Source organism: Pseudochaenichthys georgianus, chromosome 16, assembly GCF_902827115.2.
Source record: "Pseudochaenichthys georgianus chromosome 16, fPseGeo1.2, whole genome shotgun sequence".
NCBI classification, from domain to species: Eukaryota; Metazoa; Chordata; class Actinopteri; order Perciformes; family Channichthyidae; genus Pseudochaenichthys; species Pseudochaenichthys georgianus.
Genome location: NC_047518.2, coordinates 46,174,711 through 46,191,524, shown reverse-complemented (window position 1 = coordinate 46,191,524; position 16,814 = coordinate 46,174,711). Strand labels below are relative to the sequence as shown.

Below are 16,814 nucleotides of genomic sequence, written 5' to 3'. Positions count from 1 at the left end.
AAATCCCCCTGGAAATGAATAAAGTATTTATTTTTCTGATACTAGGGCGCTCGCCCAACTGCCTGAAGGAATTACCGGACGCACCTGAATGCATCGTGCATGTGAATTGTACATCAATGCTAGCTATCAAGTGGCTAACCACAACAAGCCTTATTTGTGCTGGATTTTCTTTATAACTGCCGATTTAAAGTACCCAATATTTTTTAGAAACACGTATTCTTAATTGGTCAAACAAGGCAGGGTTAACAAGACAACTTGTGTTAGCATTAGCTGACCTTTAAGCCCCATGTCAGTGAATCTACCTTCAGCTGCTCAGCATGGGGAGATGTGTACATCAAGCCTTTCTGCAGAACAACAGAGAGATCTGGCCACAAGAATCACCACGTTCCTGTCCATGTACAGCCACCTGTCCGACTCATATATCATCGTGAGTACTGATGCATGACATGACTTTAGCTTTGTTGTTGTTGGTGTGTGGCAAAGATACTATGATCAAGGTATTGTTAAGTGACACTAACACGCAAGAAATATAATAAAAAAACACATGCATCTGGAAAAATGGCTCAAATGTCTCATAACTTCATCATTATACAGCTCTTCGCCGTGGCTATTACCAGAGGTGGGAGAAGTACTCAGATATTGTACTTGAGCAAAAGTAGAATGGAACAATACTCTGTAGCAAGTAAAACTAAAATGTTTTAATAAAAAAAGACAAAAACATTTATACAGACATAAAAAGATAAAGTAAAATTATAAACATGATTGTGAAATGTTTTTAATTTTTGTTTAACTGTTATGTATGCAAGCCAAATCCCTCGCACGTGTCAACCTACCTGGCGATAAACATGATTCTGATTCCCTGCAGGAGTTCTTCACTGAGGATCTGTGGAGCTCGTTGCCCAGCAGCTGGAGGGCCGTGCTGCGGGACCTGAAGTACCCACAGATCGCTGACCTGTTACTGGGCGCTTCACACGCAGACAGGAGGTACTGCTGGATGATACAGGGGCCCAAAATACATGCTCAAAAAACACAAATTCAACAAAATACGGATTCTATTCACAAAGCTCTGCAGAGTAGATGAGCATCGTCACACAATCACCCAGCAAGTTAAACAGATCCCAATTAGTGTGTTATTTTACTTCTTTATTCTCTTTTGTGCGCTTCTATTGGCTAGCGCTCCAACACATTGTAATGTACGATAGGCTAAGGGGCGGGACATCTCTAAGCTGTTGACCAATCACAACAGAGCCGGCCAGCTAATCAATCAGAGCAGACTGGGCTCTGGTTTCAGACAGAGGGTGAAAAGAGGTGCTGCAGCACAGACAGAAGAATAAAGAGCTTTTTGAACATTAAAGCATGGAGACATGTCCCAGTAGAGACACATATGGACCTGAACATGAGCAGAATATTTCCTCTTTAATCAAATAAAATGCAAATACATGTCTTTATGCAGGTGCATGCAGTTGTACTTGTTGACAGTAAGACACACATATATATATATATATATATATATATATATATGCCAAGAGTTGTGATTAAAATAATAACCCTGCAGTGTTTGTGGTTGCAGATACCCCTCGGTGTGGCCTCTGTCTCTGTTGGCGTTTCGAGCCACTGCTCAGGCTCTGGCGTTTCCCAGAGAGAGCAGGGAGGGCGGCGGGGGGGCAGAGGAGTTTCAGTACAACGAGAGTCAGAGCTCTCTGCTGCGACACATCTTCAGGAAACACGTCAAACCCAAGAAACAGCACGAGATCCGCAAGCTGGGCGCGGTACGAGGGGCTAATGCGGCTATCGCTCCAGTATTGGTCTCTGTGGACAGTGTGTGTTAATCTGTTGCGTTGTGTGTATTCCAGCTGGTGAAAGAACTGTGTGACCAGACTGACTGCAGCAGTGTGGTGGATGTGGGCTCAGGACAGGTATCATCTTAATGTATCCCTATCACCCTGCTTCTGGTTTGTTTATTCAGCAATATTTGGGCTTGTCCCCTGCAGTACAAATACTGTAATACGATTATAAAAGCATTATTATATAACATTATTTTTGATCTTTATTAACAGTTTTCCAAAAATAATTTGGTGTTAAAATGACTTTCTGGAAACAGCAAGGGGAAACGACTCAGATCTTATACTTGAGTAAAAGTAGAAGTACTCAGATCCTGTACTTTAGTAAAAGTAGAAGTACTCTGATCTTGTACTTGAATAAAAGTAGAAGTACTCAGATCTTGTACTTGAGTAAACGTAGAAGTACTCAGATCTTGTTCTTGAGTAAAAGTAGAAGTACTCAGATCTTGTACTCGAGTAAACGTAGAAGTACTCAGATCTTGTACTTGAGTAAAAGTAGAAGTACTCAGATCTTGTACTTGAGTAAAAGTAGAAGTACCAGAGTGTAGGAATACTCTGTTTCAGTAAAAGTCCTGCATTCAAAATGTTCCTCAAGTAAAAGTAGGAAAGTATTCTCATCAAAATATAGTGAAAGACAGTAAAAGTAGTCGTTGTGCAGATTGGTCCATTTCAGAATAATATATATGATATGTTTTATAATGATTGATCATGAAAGTGTTCTCAAAGCTGGTGAAGGTGCAGCTAGTCTGAAGTACTTTGTAGACTGCAGGGTAGCTGGTGAAGGTGCAGCTAGTCTGAAGTACTTTGTAGACTGCAGGGTAGCTGGTGGAGGTGCAGCTAGTCTGAAGTACTTTGTAGACTGCAGGGTAGCTGGTGGAGGTGCAGCTAGTCTGAAGTACTTTGTAGACTGCAGGGTAGCTGGTGGATTTACTCCAGGTGGAACTAAAGTCTGATTCAACACTTGGTTAGATTTCACATCATTCATCCACATCTGTGAAGTCACTAAAGGTATAAATACATGTAGTGGAGGAAAAGTACACCATGTAGCTCTGAACTGTAGTGGAGTAGAAGTACACAATATTTGAGTATATCTACTTAGTTACTTTACACCACTGCTGGTCAACAATGCAGCTCTGAGGCAGAGAATAAAACATCCGACACACGCCGTCCTCGTGTTTAAATCGTTGCTCTGTCTGTTGTGATGCTCCCACTTTAACCACTGAGAGGTTTCCTCCGCTCAGGGTCACCTGACGCGTTTCCTGTCCTTCGGGCTCGGACTCTCTGTGACCGCCATCGAGGCGGATCGCGCGCTGCTCGCCATGGCAACCAAGTTCGACGGAGAGCTGCTGGGGGTCTTGGAAAAAGAGAGGGAGAAGCAGAACGAGGTAGGTGTTACATTTAGTCCATAAGCAAAGGATACGATTGAGAGGTGCTTTGTTAGTGGTGTCATGGTTCGATTTTGATTCTTGTCTATTGGCCATTGAAGTTCGTATTCAAACCCCTACACTTTAATGTTCGACCACCTTTTGTCTTCAACTTAAGAACGTAAAACATTTGTCTCACAGGGGTTGAATACTTATGCAATACATTATATACTTTTTCTACAACATGTTTCTCACATAAACCTAATGACCCTCTTTGTAAGTAAAATGTGAAATAGAACACACTCTTAATGCATCATTTGAAATGCAGAGAAATCTGATCATTTACGAGGCGGTTGAATACTTTTCCAAACCACTGTATCTCCTGCTAGGTATTAACACTCGGCACCGAAATGTACCAATACACATCTGTCTCTTTTCTCAGAGCGGCTCCTCTCTGCTCCCAGTATCTCAGCCTCGACATGTGGCCGGGTGGGTAAACCCCAAGGCATCATGGGAGTCCTTCATCGAACAGCTGAGCGGTGCAGAAGGACCACAAACTCCATCTGGACCCCAAACTCCATCTGGACCCCAAACTCCATCTGGACCCCAACTTCCATCTGGACCCCAACTTCCATCTGGACGCCAAACTCCATCTGGACCCCAAACTCCATCTGGACCCCAACTTCCATCTGGACGCCAAACTCCATCTGGACCCCAACTTCCATCTGGACCCCAAACTCCATCTGGACGCCAAACTCCATCTGGACCCCAAATTCCATCTGGACTCCAAACTCCATCTGGACCCCAAACTCCATCTGGACTCCAAACTCCATCTGGACCCCAAACTCCATCTGGACTCCAAACTCCATCTGGACCCCAAATTCCATCTGGACTCCAAACTCCATCTGGACTCCAAACTCCATCTGGACCCCAAACTCCATCTGGACTCCAAATTCCATCTGGACGCCAAACTCCATCTGGACTCCAAACTCCATCTGGACCCCAAACTCCATCTGGACTCCAAACTCCATCTGGACCCCAAACTCCATCTGGACCCCAAACTCCATCTGGACCCCAAACTCCATCTGGACCCCAAAATCCATCTGGACTCCGAACTCCATCTGGACCCCAAACTCCATCTGGACCCCAAACTCCATCTGGACCCCAAACTCCATCTGGACGCCAAACTCAATCTGGACCCCAAACTCCATCTGGACGCCAAACTCCATCTGGACCCCAACCTCCATCTGGACCCTGTAAAAAGAGACCGAGAGGCTCCGAAGAAGAGACTTTGTCAACGTCACAGCACCAGCTCAGCGAAAAGGATTCTGAAGACGAGGCCTCCAGGAGCTCGTGTGTCCAGGAGGGGGTTCGACCTCCTGGGGAAATGCTCCGTCCAGACTTCGTCCTCACGGGGCTCCACGCCTGCGGAGACCTCAGCTCCACCCTCCTCCGGCACTTCATCAGCTGCCCACATGTGCGCGGCATCACCTCGGTGGCCTGCTGCTACATGAAGATCTCCACCAGGGAGCATCCGTCCCCCCCGGGTCTGATCGCGGCTCCTCACCCCGCAGGCGAAGTACAAAGCATTTGAGTATATCTACTTAGTTACTTTACATCACTGCTGGTCAACAATGCAGCTCTGAGGCTCAGAATAAAACATCCGACACACACACTGTACTCATGTTTAAAGGTCTCCTGTTATACTGTTTCTCATCAATATATCCCAGGTCTCAGATATATCCAGAGCCTGTCTCTGATTGGCTGAAACAGCAAACTGCAGCATTACCCATAACCCTCTCTGTTTCAGCCCTGTTTCCAAAGTGCTGATTCTCTGTCTGTTACTTTAGATGAAAATAAGGAGCCCCTCCCCACGCCCCTCGGAGAGACATTTGGTTACAAAGAACTCAATGGTGCTCTAGAGGAGATTCAGGTGATAAGGGGGGGGGTTACCTTGTTGCTGATTGGCTAATGGTTACAGAAGACAACACATCGTTATGACATCACAAAGTGGCCAAAATCTGATCAGCTCATTTTCAGACAGGTTTTTATAGAAATTGATCAAAAAGAGAGAAAATCTTTGTTCCTGAAACTTTCAGAGTCTCTTTCCACAGAGGGGACACATGCTGATGTAGAAGAGACATGAAGAAGAGAGGACACATGTTGATGTAGAAGAGACATGGAGAAGAGGGGACACATGTTGATGTAGAAGAGACATGGAGAAGAGGGAACACATGTTGATGTAGAAGAGACATGAAGAAGAGGGGACACATGTTGATGTAGAAGAGACATGAAGAAGAGGGGACACATGTTGATGTAGAAGATACATGAAGAAGAGGGGACACATGTTGATGTAGAAGAGACATGAAGAAGAGGGGACACATGTTGATGTAGAAGAGACATGGAGAAGAGGGGACACATGTTGATGTAGAAGAGACATGAAGAAGAGGGGACACATGTTGATGTAGAAGAGACATGAAGAAGAGGGGACACATGTAGATGTAGAAGAGACATGGAGAAGAGGGGACACATGTTGATGTAGAAGAGACATGAAGAAGAGGGGACACATGTTGATGTAGAAGAGACATGAAGAAGAGGGGACACATGTTGATGTAGAAGAGACATGAAGAAGAGGGGACACGTGTTGATGTAGAAGAGACATGAAGAAGAGGGGACACATGTTGATGTAGAAGAGACATGGAGAAGAGGGGACACATGTTGATGTAGAAGAGACATGAAGAAGAGGGGACACATGTTGATGTAGAAGAGACATGAAGAAGAGGGGACACATGTTGATGTAGAAGAGACATGAAGAAGAGGGGACACATGTTGATGTAGAGAACGAGAGGGATTGGACATGAAAAGAGGGGACACATGTTGATGTAGAAGAGACATGAAGAAGAGGGGACACATGTTAATGTAGGAGAGACATGAAGAAGGGTTAGCGGCGTGGTGTGGGAACATTTAGGAAGGTTGAAGACCAGACGAGCCGCTGCATTCTGGATGAGCTGCAGAGGTCGGATGGCACATGCAGGTAGACCAGCCAGGAGGGAGTTGCAGTAGTTTAGGCGTGAGATGACGAGAGCCTGGACCAGAAGCTGCGTGGCTTTCTGGGTCAGCTGGGGACGCATCCTCCTGATGCTGAAAAGCGTGTATCTGCAGCAGCGGGTTGGAGCAGCGATGTTTGCAGTGAAGGACAGGTTGTTATCTAGGGTCTCACCCAGATTCCTTGCAGTCTGAGTCGGGGAAACAACAGAGGTGCCGATGTTGATAGTCAGGTCAAGAGTGGGACAATCTTTTCCCGGAAGGAAAAGCAGTTCAGTTTTGTCCAGGTTGAGCTTGAGGTGATGAGCAGACATCCACTGAGAGATGTCAGCTAGACAAGCAGAGATGCGTGCGACGACCTGGGTCTCTGAGCGGGGAAAGGACAGAATGAGTTGGGTGTCGTCAGCGTAGCAGTGGTATGAAAAACCATGCGGGCTAATGACAGATCCGAGCGAGTTTGTGTACAGGGAGAAGAGGAGGGGACCAAGATCAGAGCCCTGAGGGACCCCTGTAGTTAATTGACAAGGGTCGGACTCGGACCCTCTCCAAGTTACCCTGTAGGTGCGGTCTTTGAGGTATGAGGTGAGGAGGGAAAGTGCAGAGCCTGAAACTCCAAGTTCTTGGAGAGTGCGAAGGAGGATCTGATGGTTCACCGTGTCGAATGCAGCAGACAGGTCCAACAGGATGAGGACAGAGGAGAGGGAGGCTGCTTTAGCCGTGTGCAGTTCCTCAGTGACAGCAAGGAGGGCAGTTTCTGTGGAGTGACCTGACATGAAGAAGAGGGGACACATGTTGATGAAGAAGAGACATGAAGAAGAGGGGACACATGTTGATGTAGAAGAGACATAAAGAAGAGGGGACACATGTTGATGTAGAAGAGACATGAAGAAGAGGGGACACATGTTGATGTAGAAGAGACATGAAGAAGAGGGGACACATGTTGATGTAGAAGAGACATGAAGTAGAGGGGACACGTGTTGATGTAGAAGAGACATGAAGAAGAGGGGACACATGTTGATGTAGAAGAGACATGAAGAAGAGGGGACACATGTTGATGTAGAAGAGACATGGAGATGTAGAAGAGACATGAAGAAGAGGGGACACATGTTGATGTGGAAGAGACATGAAGAAGAGGGGACACATGTTGATGTAGAAGAGACATGAAGAAGAGGGGACACATGTTGATGTAGAAGAGACATGAAGAAGAGGGGACACATGTTGATGTAGAAGAGACATGGAGATGTAGAAGAGACATGAAGAAGAGGGGACACATGTTGATGTAGAAGAGACATGAAGATGTAGAAGAGACATGGAGAAGAGGGGACACATGTTGAGAGGAGACATGGAGAAGTGGATTTTGCGTAATAGGTGACCTTTCAGTTGTTGTTTTGTCTGTTCTTTGTCTGTTGTGATGTTCCCACATTAACCACATTCCTCCGCTCTGCCGGTAAGAAAGGGTCACCTGATGTGTTTCCTGTTTCCTGTGTCCAGAGGCTCCAGGAGGCGATGCTGCAATCCTCAGAGTTCGGATACCCCATGAGCTCCTGGGTGGGGGGGCTGCCGGGACACCAGCTGTCCTACAAGGCCCGGGAGGCGGCCTGTCACGCGCTGGAGGACTACAGGCGGAGGCTTTGGGAGGAAAGCCAGCTGCTGAGGACGCACTGTTACAGAGCCACGCTGGAGACCTTCATCAGGGAGCAGAGGCCCGAGCTGCGCAGAGCGGGGGTCCAGACCGTGAAGAAAGCCCACCTGCTGACGTTTACTGAGTGAGGAGACGCGCACACGTGTGTTTACTATGTTAAGATCTTAACGATATCAATCCTCCTTAGTCAGCAATGATTCAAGGACACTATCTGAGATTTAAAGGATGCAAAATGCACTTTTGGATGTCTTTTATAAATATGTGTCCCCGGTGTGTCAGGAGACTCACAAAGTGTCAGAAAATAAAACCCTCCGTACCCAAATCTCTAAAAACAGGGGAACAACGGAGCTGATCCAGATTTGCGTCCGATATGACGTAATATCTGAAATGTGGGCGGGCTTTAGACCCACGGGCCAATCAGAGAGTTGCTATCAGAAACAATGCCGACGTAATATGGTCTGTGTTGACATTAGCATCGCTAACACCCAGAGCTAACCTGTACTGGAGAGAGTGTGTGTAAAAACGCTGGAAATAAAAAAAGGAAGTCACCTTGTGGTAAACCTGAGCGAGAGAAAGAGTTTGAGCTCCATACTGTTTTCAGAAATAATCCTTGAAGTGGTTTGGAACATGATATGGCGTTTAATCACGGCAGCATTTAGCTGTGTCTGAGCAGAGCAGCCAGTCTTCCCTCTGCAGCTCACTGCTTGCCTGCGTGCTCAAAAGGGGGCGGGGCCAGCATGTTTTTTATATATTTGTATATATCTGAGACCCATAATATATGCCTAAAATAGCATGATAGGAGATCTTTAATGTCCCCCTCAGGTACGCCCGTCTGGGCCTGGCGCGGGTCGGCCTGCCCACAGACCTGCCTCTGGACGGGGGGCGGGTGGAGGCCATGTTGGAGCAGCAGGGCCGGGTCGTGGTGTTCTTCAGCCTCGCCCTGCTGCTGGCTCCGGTGGTGGAGACGCTGGTGCTGCTGGACCGCATCATCTACCTGCAGGAGAACGGTGAGGACTGCTCTAAGGCTGATGTCTGCTCATAGAGTTCTTTATGGAGGAAGCAAGGCACTAAAGAGAGATTCATCCCAGAGATTCATCCCAGCGTTTCATCAAGAAAAGCACTTCCTGGTTCCTTCCACAAATAAAACCCAAAGGGATTTCTCCATGTGATTTTTGATTATTGCAGAAAATTATCTCTGTGTCAAACAAAACGTTTATGATTCTAACACATTTAGTTCAGCAGGATAATCTCCACATGTTAACACCACTTTATGATTTCTGAAGTAAAAATCTAACGTTAGGCTATAAAGGAACTACAGCACGGTCACATGACTTCACGTCACCACCGCTAAGCTAAAGGAGGCTAATGTTGGGCTATAAAGGAACTACAGCACGGTCACATGACTTCACGTCACCACCGCTAAGCTAAAGGAGGCTAATGTTGGGCTATGAAGGAACAACAGCACGGTCACATCACTTCACGTCACCACCGCTAAGCTAAAGGAGGCTAATGTTGGGCTATGAAGGAACTACAGCACGGTCACATGACTTCACGTCACCACCGCTAAGCTAAAGGTGGCTAATGTTGGGCTATAAAGGAACTACAGCACGGTCACATGACTTCACGTCACCACCGCTAAGCTAAAGGTGGCTAATGTTGGGCTATAAAGGAACTACAGCATGGTCACATGACTTCACGTCACCACCGCTAAGCTAAAGGTGGCTAATGTTGGGCTATAAAGGAACTAAAGCACGGTCCCATGACTTCTCGTCACCACCGCTAAGCTAAAGGTGGCTAATGTTGGGCTATAAAGGAACTACAGCACGGTCACATGACTTCCGTCACCACCGCTAAGCTAAAGGTGGCTAATGTTGGGCTATAAAGGAACTACAGCACGGTCACATGACTTCCCGTCACCACCGCTAAGCTAAAGGTGGCTAATGTTGGGCTATAAAGGAACTAAAGCACGGTCCCATGACTTCTCGTCACCACCGCTAAGCTAAAGGTGGCTAATGTTGGGCTATAAAGGAACTACAGCATGGTCTCATGACTTCACGTCACCACCGCTAAGCTAAAGGTGGCTAATGTTGGGCTATAAAGGAACTACAGCATGGTCACATGACTTCACGTCACCACCGCTAAGCTAAAGGTGGCTAATGTTGGGCTATAAAGGAACTAAAGCACGGTCCCATGACTTCTCGTCACCACCGCTAAGCTAGAGGTGGCTAATGTTGGGCTATAAAGGAACTACAGCACGGTCACATGACTTCACGTCACCACCGCTAAGCTAAAGGTGGCTAATGTTGGGCTATAAAGGAACTACAGCACGGTCACATGATTTCACGTCACCACCGCTAAGCTAAAGGAGGCTAATGTTGGGCTATAAAGGAACTACAGCATGGTCACATGACTTCACGTCACCACCGCTAAGCTAAAGGTGGCTAATGTTGGGCTATAAAGGAACTACAGCACGGTCACATGATTTCACGTCACCACCGCTAAGCTAAAGGAGGCTAATGTTGGGCTATAAAGGAACTACAGCATGGTCACATGACTTCACGTCACCACCGCTACGCTAAAGGTGGCTAATGTTGGGCTATAAAGGAACTACAGCACGGTCACATGACTTCACATCACCACCGCTAAGCTAAAGGTGGCTAATGTTGGGCTATAAAGGAACTACAGCACGGTCCATGACTTCTCGTCACCACCGCTAAGCTAAAGGTGGCTAATGTTGGGCTGTAAAGGAACTACAGCACGGTCACATGACTTCACGTCACCACCGCTAAGCTAAAGGTGGCTAATGTTGGGCTATAAGGAACTACAGCACGGTCACATGATTTCACGTCACCACCGCTAAGCTAAAGGAGGCTAATGTTGGGCTATAAAGGAACTACAGCACGGTCACATGACTTCACGTCACCACCGCTAAGCTAAAGGTGGCTAATGTTGGGCTATAAAGGAACTACAGCACGGTCCCATGACTTCTCGTCACCACCGCTAAGCTAAAGGTGGCTAATGTTGGGCTATAAAGGAACTACAGCACGGTCCCATGACTTCTCGTCACCACCGCTAAGCTAAAGGTGGCTAATGTTGGGCTATTACATTACATTACATTGCATTTAGCTGACGCTTTTATCCAAAGCGACTTACAATAAGTACATTCGACCAGGAAGACACAACCTTGAAGAAAACAAAATCATATAAGAACATCAGGTTTCAAAGAGCCAATCGTTTCAAGTGCTACTCAACTGGCTTTAGATAAGCCAGTCCTTTATTAGTATATAAGTGCTCTGTTAGCAGTTCTTTGTTAGTCATTCTATCGCTCGAAGTGGAGTCGAAAGAGATGAGTTTTCAGTCTGCGCCGGAAGGTGTGTAAGCTTTCTGCGGTCCTAATTTCAATGGGGAGCTCATTCCACCATTTTGGAGCCAGGATAGCAAACCCACGTGTTTTGCTGATGGGAACTTGGGTCCCCCTCGCAGCGAGGGTGCAGCGAGTCGTTTGGCTGATGCAGAGCGTAGAGCACGTGCTGGGGTGTACGGTTTAACCATGTCCTGGATGTAGGAAGGGCCAGATCCATTCGCAGCATGGTACGCAAGTACCAGTGTCTTGAAGTGAATTCTAGCAGTTACCGGAAGCCAGTGAAGGGAGCGGAGGAGGGGCGTGGTGTGGGAACATTTTGGAAGGTTGATGACCAGACGAGCCGCTGCATTCTGGATGAGCTGCAGAGGTCGGATGGCACATGCAGGTAGACCAGCCAGGAGGGAGTTGCAGTAGTTTAGGCGTGAGGTGACGAGAGCCTGGACCAGAACCTGCGTTGCTTTCTGGGTCAGCTGGGGACGCATCCTCCTGATGTTGTAAAGCGTGTATCTGCAGCAGCGGGTTGTAGCAGTGATGTTTGCAGTGAAGGACAGGTTGTTATCTAGGGTCACACCCAGAGTCCTTGCAGTCTGAGTCGGGGAAACAACAGAGGGGCCGATGTTGATAGTTAGGTCAAGAGAGGGACAATCTTTTCCCGGAAGGAAAAGCACTTCAGTTTTGTCAAGGTTGAGCTTGAGATGATGAGCGGACATCCACTGAGAGATGTCAGCTAAACAAGCAGAGATGCGTGCGACGACCTGGGTCTCTGAGCGGGGAAAGGACAGAATTAATTGGGTGTCGTCAGCGTAGCAGTGGTATGAAAAACCATGCGGGCTAATGACAGATCCGAGCGAGTTTGTGTACAGGGAGAAGAGGAGAGGACCAAGAACAGAGCCCTGAGGGACCCCTGTAGTTAATTGACAAGGGTCGGACTCGGACCCTCTCCAAGTTACCCTGTAGGTGCGGTCTTTGAGGTATGAGGTGAGGAGGGAAAGTGCAGAGCCTGATACTCCAAGTTCTTGGAGAGTGTGAAGGAGGATCTGATGGTTCACCGTGTCGAATGCAGCAGACAGGTCCAACAGGATGATGACAGAGGAGAGGGAGGCTGCTTTAGCAGTGTGCAGTTCCTCAGTGACAGGCTATAAAGGAACTACAGCACGGTCACATGACTTCACGTCACCACCGCTAAGCTAAAGGCGGCTAATGTTGGGCTATAAAGGAACTACAGGATAGCATAAGCCGCTTTCACACCGCAGGACTTGCGGTACTTTAGTGCCGGCACTAAAGTACCACTAAAGTACCACGGCACTAAATCCGCCAGGGGGCTAGTGCCAATCGCATTCACACCGCAGTACTTTCCCTGAGGCACGATTACGCTGACGTCACTTCGTCTTCTTCTTCTCTGGGTTTACTGGCAGGCCGCAAAACCACTTCACGGCGAGTACAACAAAAAAACAAGAGAAGAAGAACTACACGGGGGAGGGGGTATAAAGCTCACCCGCTGTATGAGGCGTTTGTTTACTTTCAGACCTCAGACATGATGGAGTTCAATGAGCTTGTTGTCTTTGTGCTCATGTTATACAGCTTTGTAACTGGGTTATTGCAGCCAACTAGGGATTTGACCCACGCGTCGGATGCTGTAAGTGCAATGCTGGTTCGGAATCGAAGGCGTACCATAACGAGTATTTCAACCGCAAAGGCTGGCACTCGCTCGTCCTGCAGGGTGTTGTGGATGCTAGGGGCCTCTTTTGGAGTGTTTTTGTTGGCTTACCAGGTAGCATGCATGATAGCAGAGTGTTCAGCATGTCCTCACTGGTTAGTTTTGTGGATAGGGGTGGTCTACTTCCTCATGTAACAAGGAATATTGGGGGACATGATGTGGGTTACTATATCCTTGGGGACTCAGCCTACCCCCTGCAAAGATGGCTGATGAAACCTTTCCAGGACAATGGAAGGCTTTGTACAGTGCATTTGGTTCTCTCTTTTATTTACCACATTCAAGACCGGCACAATTACAATAGTGCAGACACACATGTCAGTATCAAAACAGTGTGGCAATATAATAACAAACTGCCAGGTGTCGTATGCACATTAAATAGGCTCAGCAGTTAACACACCTTTATTATATATCCTCCTAAGATGTTCCCTTACTATAATTAATTAAAATATTGAACTCACAACACTGGTAATTACAAACTTAACCATTTCTCTTTCAATAAATAAATAGTGCTTGTGTTGATGGACGCCGTTTTGAAATACAATGAAATTATCTATTTCAAAGCCACATTGTGGGTGGGACACAACTAAAGCTTCGCCAGTTTATAACCGATGAAACATGATGGTATCAGAATAATCACTTAATGTGATTTATAGGATGCTACACAGGTCACTGTAAAGATAGTGTCAGAGGAGAAATAAGATACATTATCTGTTAAATCGCCATGGAGGTTATCTTTTATTTATCAGCAGCAGATCAATAAGTGTCAGTATCAAAACATAACACTGGCAAATACAATAGGTAGGCTCAGCAGACAGACCGTAGTGCAAAGTTAAAGTGTCACATGATTATCTACTAAATAGTGAATTCAGCATCAACTTCACCTGATGAAGTTCAAAACAATGTAACAGACACACCTTAGTGCAAGTTAGGTGTCAGTATTAAAAAACAGTGGCAATATATATATAATAACAATAGAAAATCAACTTCAATCAAATGTACCCAAAACAAATATATAAAAATAGCACTGTAAGAGTTTAACTGTGGGCTAAGCCCTGAATGTTTCCATGTCCAGGAAACACCGCTGTGTGTCAATATTTAAAACAATACTACAGGGAGGAAGGCCTGTTTGACTTCACTAGCTCTGAAAGCACTCCCAGAAACCCCTGCTGAAAAGCCTTTTGTTGCTCCATTTGCTGTGCCAAGACTGCGTCCCGTTCATCCTGGCGCTCCATCATCGCAATCACCCTGTCCTCTGTTTCCTGGGCCTTGTGTAAAAGCATCATCTGGTCCTCGTGGATCGCCTTGCTGGCCATGGCACGCCTGTCCTCCATAGTCTCGATGGTGGCAAAGAAGTTCTCATCATGTGTGTCCTGTGCGCGCTTTCCTAAGAGGAAACATTATTTAATCACCATGTAGTTTTACAGGCAGAAGGGACACGGTCAGGCTGTTAGGGCTATTCCGACTGATAGGGTTAGGCACAGACACACACACTCACAGACACACAAAGACATAAACACACACACACACGAGAGAGACACACGTTTTCTTACCGGAAGTCATGTGACCTAGCCCGGATGTTTACAATTTTGTGAGCGTAAAATGGGCGCGAAAAGTGTAAACGCCTGCCTAGGCAAACACGTTTTCCACGGTGTTTCATAATTCATAATTGTACCATGAAGGAAGTAAACGTGATTGTGAAGCTACAGTGTGTGTGAACGTACTTTTGCGTTTGGTTGATGAAAAGGGAGACGAGCAACGGCTGCTGTTGCGATCGGGAAAGGAAAGTCCACTCGTTTCCAATCCAGCGAGTTGTCCCGCCTCGCCTGAAACAAACAAATGTAGTGCCATGAGTTAGTGAAGCATATTACAGAAAACACTGCCCACTTATTCACAAGACAACACGTTTTCATGGCGGCCGAGAATAGCTAGTTAGATGTTATGTTATTAGCCAGCTCAGGGCCGGCTAACAGTGTTAGCCAGTTCAGCCTGCTCATGGCTACCTCGATCTACTGAGCAAATAAAAGTGCATCTGAGACCAGTAATGTGCATATTAAAAACCCCAGTAGGCCTACAAGTAGTTTATTTTACCTTCGTCGTTGCTCACTTCACAGCCGACTGAATCCGCCGTTTCAGCGAGCTCCCACAGCAGCGTGCCCGAGTCGATGGTCGCCGTTGTCCCGGAGAACGAGGGTCTCTGGCCGAGCAGATCATCCAGGCGCTCGTACCATTTACTGGTCTTTCTATCGTTACCACTTTTGTTATTGTGGTCTTTAATTTTTTATAGTCCTGCCTGAGTTTTTTAATTTTTACCCGGCATCCGTGTGCACTGTGCACGATTCCCAGCTCAAGTAGCTTTTGCGAACATCGCTCAAAACATTTTGAGTTGGGAACTGCTTTTTGTAGAAGCTGCTGCATCCCTGCATCTGAGTAAATGGACAGAAGCGCCGACACTTCCTCATCATTCCACCGCTCCGGTGCTGTACGTGTTGTCATAACTGCTTTACAAACAACCTACTCGCTCGGGGTGGATGTGGTTTTGTAGCGAGGAAAAAAATGGCTGCCTAACAAAACAAATTCAGAGTCTAACGGGGCGTGGTTTGCAATTCGCCCAGCCAATAGAAATAGAATAGAAATTGGCACTCTTTGTCACCAGGTTCGTACCACCTCTCTAGCAGGGACTAAAAAGTACCAAAAGAGTTCCAAAAGAGTTCCCGGCACTGAGTAGTCCCGGCGGTGTGAACGCGACATTATTGGTACTAACGGAACTAAAGAACTAAAGTACCAGGGAAAGTCCTGCGGTGTGAACGCGGCTATACAGTGTCGTTGCCAGCGCTTTCTGAAAAGTTACAATTATTTCAATACAGGCCCTTTATCTATTTGTATTTGCATTTTAATAACTGAATCTTCCTCTTCCTGCAGGTGTGGACAGTCGGCTGGTTCCTCTCTTCGACCCAAACCTTTCTCCCAGAAACTTTGTGCTGGTGGCTCTGAAGGCTCGAGGACATGGAGGAGCAAAAAGGAAATCCTAACAAACTGTATACGTTTCTCTTTGTTGGGAAAAGTCACGCTTACTTTCTGAGATTGAACTCAAGATTACAAAAAAGTCTAGTTCTCTTTTAAACCCAAACTACTGTTTTTATATTTTAGCCTCTGTTTTTCCAATTAAACTGGCCCTGTTATGCACATTTTCAGGTTTCATTTGACTATGTCTCTACTGTGAATGTCTCCATGCTTTAATGTTCAAAAAGCTCTTTATTTTTCTCATACTGCCTGTGCTGCAGCACCTCTTTTCACCCTCTGTCTGAAACCAGAGCCCAGTCTGCTCTGATTGGTTAGCTGGCCGGCTCTGTTGTGATTGTTCAACCGCTTAGAGATGTCCCGCCCCTTAGCCTATCAGGTACAATGTTTTGGAGCGCTAGCCAATAGGATTATTCCATAGTGTTTGGGAGAGAAACTCCGGCCCATTCCCAAACCGCCCCCTACACCCTACCCCTACGTTTGCGCGTTCAGGCGGAGGGTCCGCCATATTGAGGGCTGTTCCAAACCAACGAGTGTGGAGGGGGAGTGGGCTATCAAGCCCTCAAACAGCGAGTCTGCAGCGGTGCTGACTTGAGACCGGTCTCTACCTGACCGGAGTCACGCTGTGTGTGTCCGTCAGGAAACAAGTTGTTTACAAGTAGTTCCAGCAAACATCCACTGATAAACTGCGATGTTAACAACCTCATGATAACCTCATATGTTTTTAACTTAGGATCAAACCTGTGTTTAGTCTAGAAAAAGGTAAATGTGTGCATTTTATTATAAAGTTGTGTATATTTACAGACCGTTGCAAAATCTAAGA

At 46.5% G+C, this 16,814-nt stretch overlaps 1 protein-coding gene and 1 long non-coding RNA gene across 3 annotated transcripts; one reads left to right on the top strand and one right to left on the bottom strand.

Moving 5' to 3' along the window:
- Nucleotides 1-108: 108 nt before the first annotated feature.
- mettl25b (methyltransferase like 25B) lies at nt 109-16,161 on the top strand. 2 transcript variants are annotated; one of them, XM_071206014.1, is made up of 9 exons: nt 109-427; nt 866-984; nt 1,571-1,769; nt 1,854-1,916; nt 3,083-3,226; nt 3,648-4,784; nt 7,742-8,016; nt 8,715-8,899; nt 15,893-16,161. In XM_071206014.1, the coding sequence occupies exons 1-9, from the start codon at nt 287-289 to the stop codon at nt 16,000-16,002; spliced, it is 2,373 nt and encodes a 790-aa protein (XP_071062115.1). In that variant the 5' UTR covers nt 109-286; the 3' UTR covers nt 16,003-16,161. The 2 variants fall into 2 exon arrangements, with proteins under 2 accessions (XP_071062115.1, XP_071062116.1); XM_071206015.1 differs by lacking the exon at nt 3,648-4,784.
- LOC139435529 (uncharacterized) lies at nt 13,672-15,487 on the bottom strand. The gene is made up of 3 exons (XR_011644774.1): nt 15,062-15,487; nt 14,695-14,796; nt 13,672-14,357 (listed from the first exon to the last, which is right to left on the bottom strand). It is a non-coding gene; the product is annotated as an uncharacterized lncRNA (long non-coding RNA).
- Nucleotides 16,162-16,814: the final 653 nt, after the last annotated feature.

Coding starts and splice junctions, on each gene's coding strand:
- mettl25b (XM_071206014.1), top strand. CDS start 287: ATGTCAGTGAATCTACCTTCAGCTGCTCAGCATGGGGAGATGTGTACA. Junction 1,917..3,082: donor TGGATGTGGGCTCAGGACAG/GTATCATCTTAA, acceptor TCCTCCGCTCAG/GGTCACCTGACGCGTTTCCT. Junction 8,017..8,714: donor CACCTGCTGACGTTTACTGA/GTGAGGAGACGC, acceptor TGTCCCCCTCAG/GTACGCCCGTCTGGGCCTGG.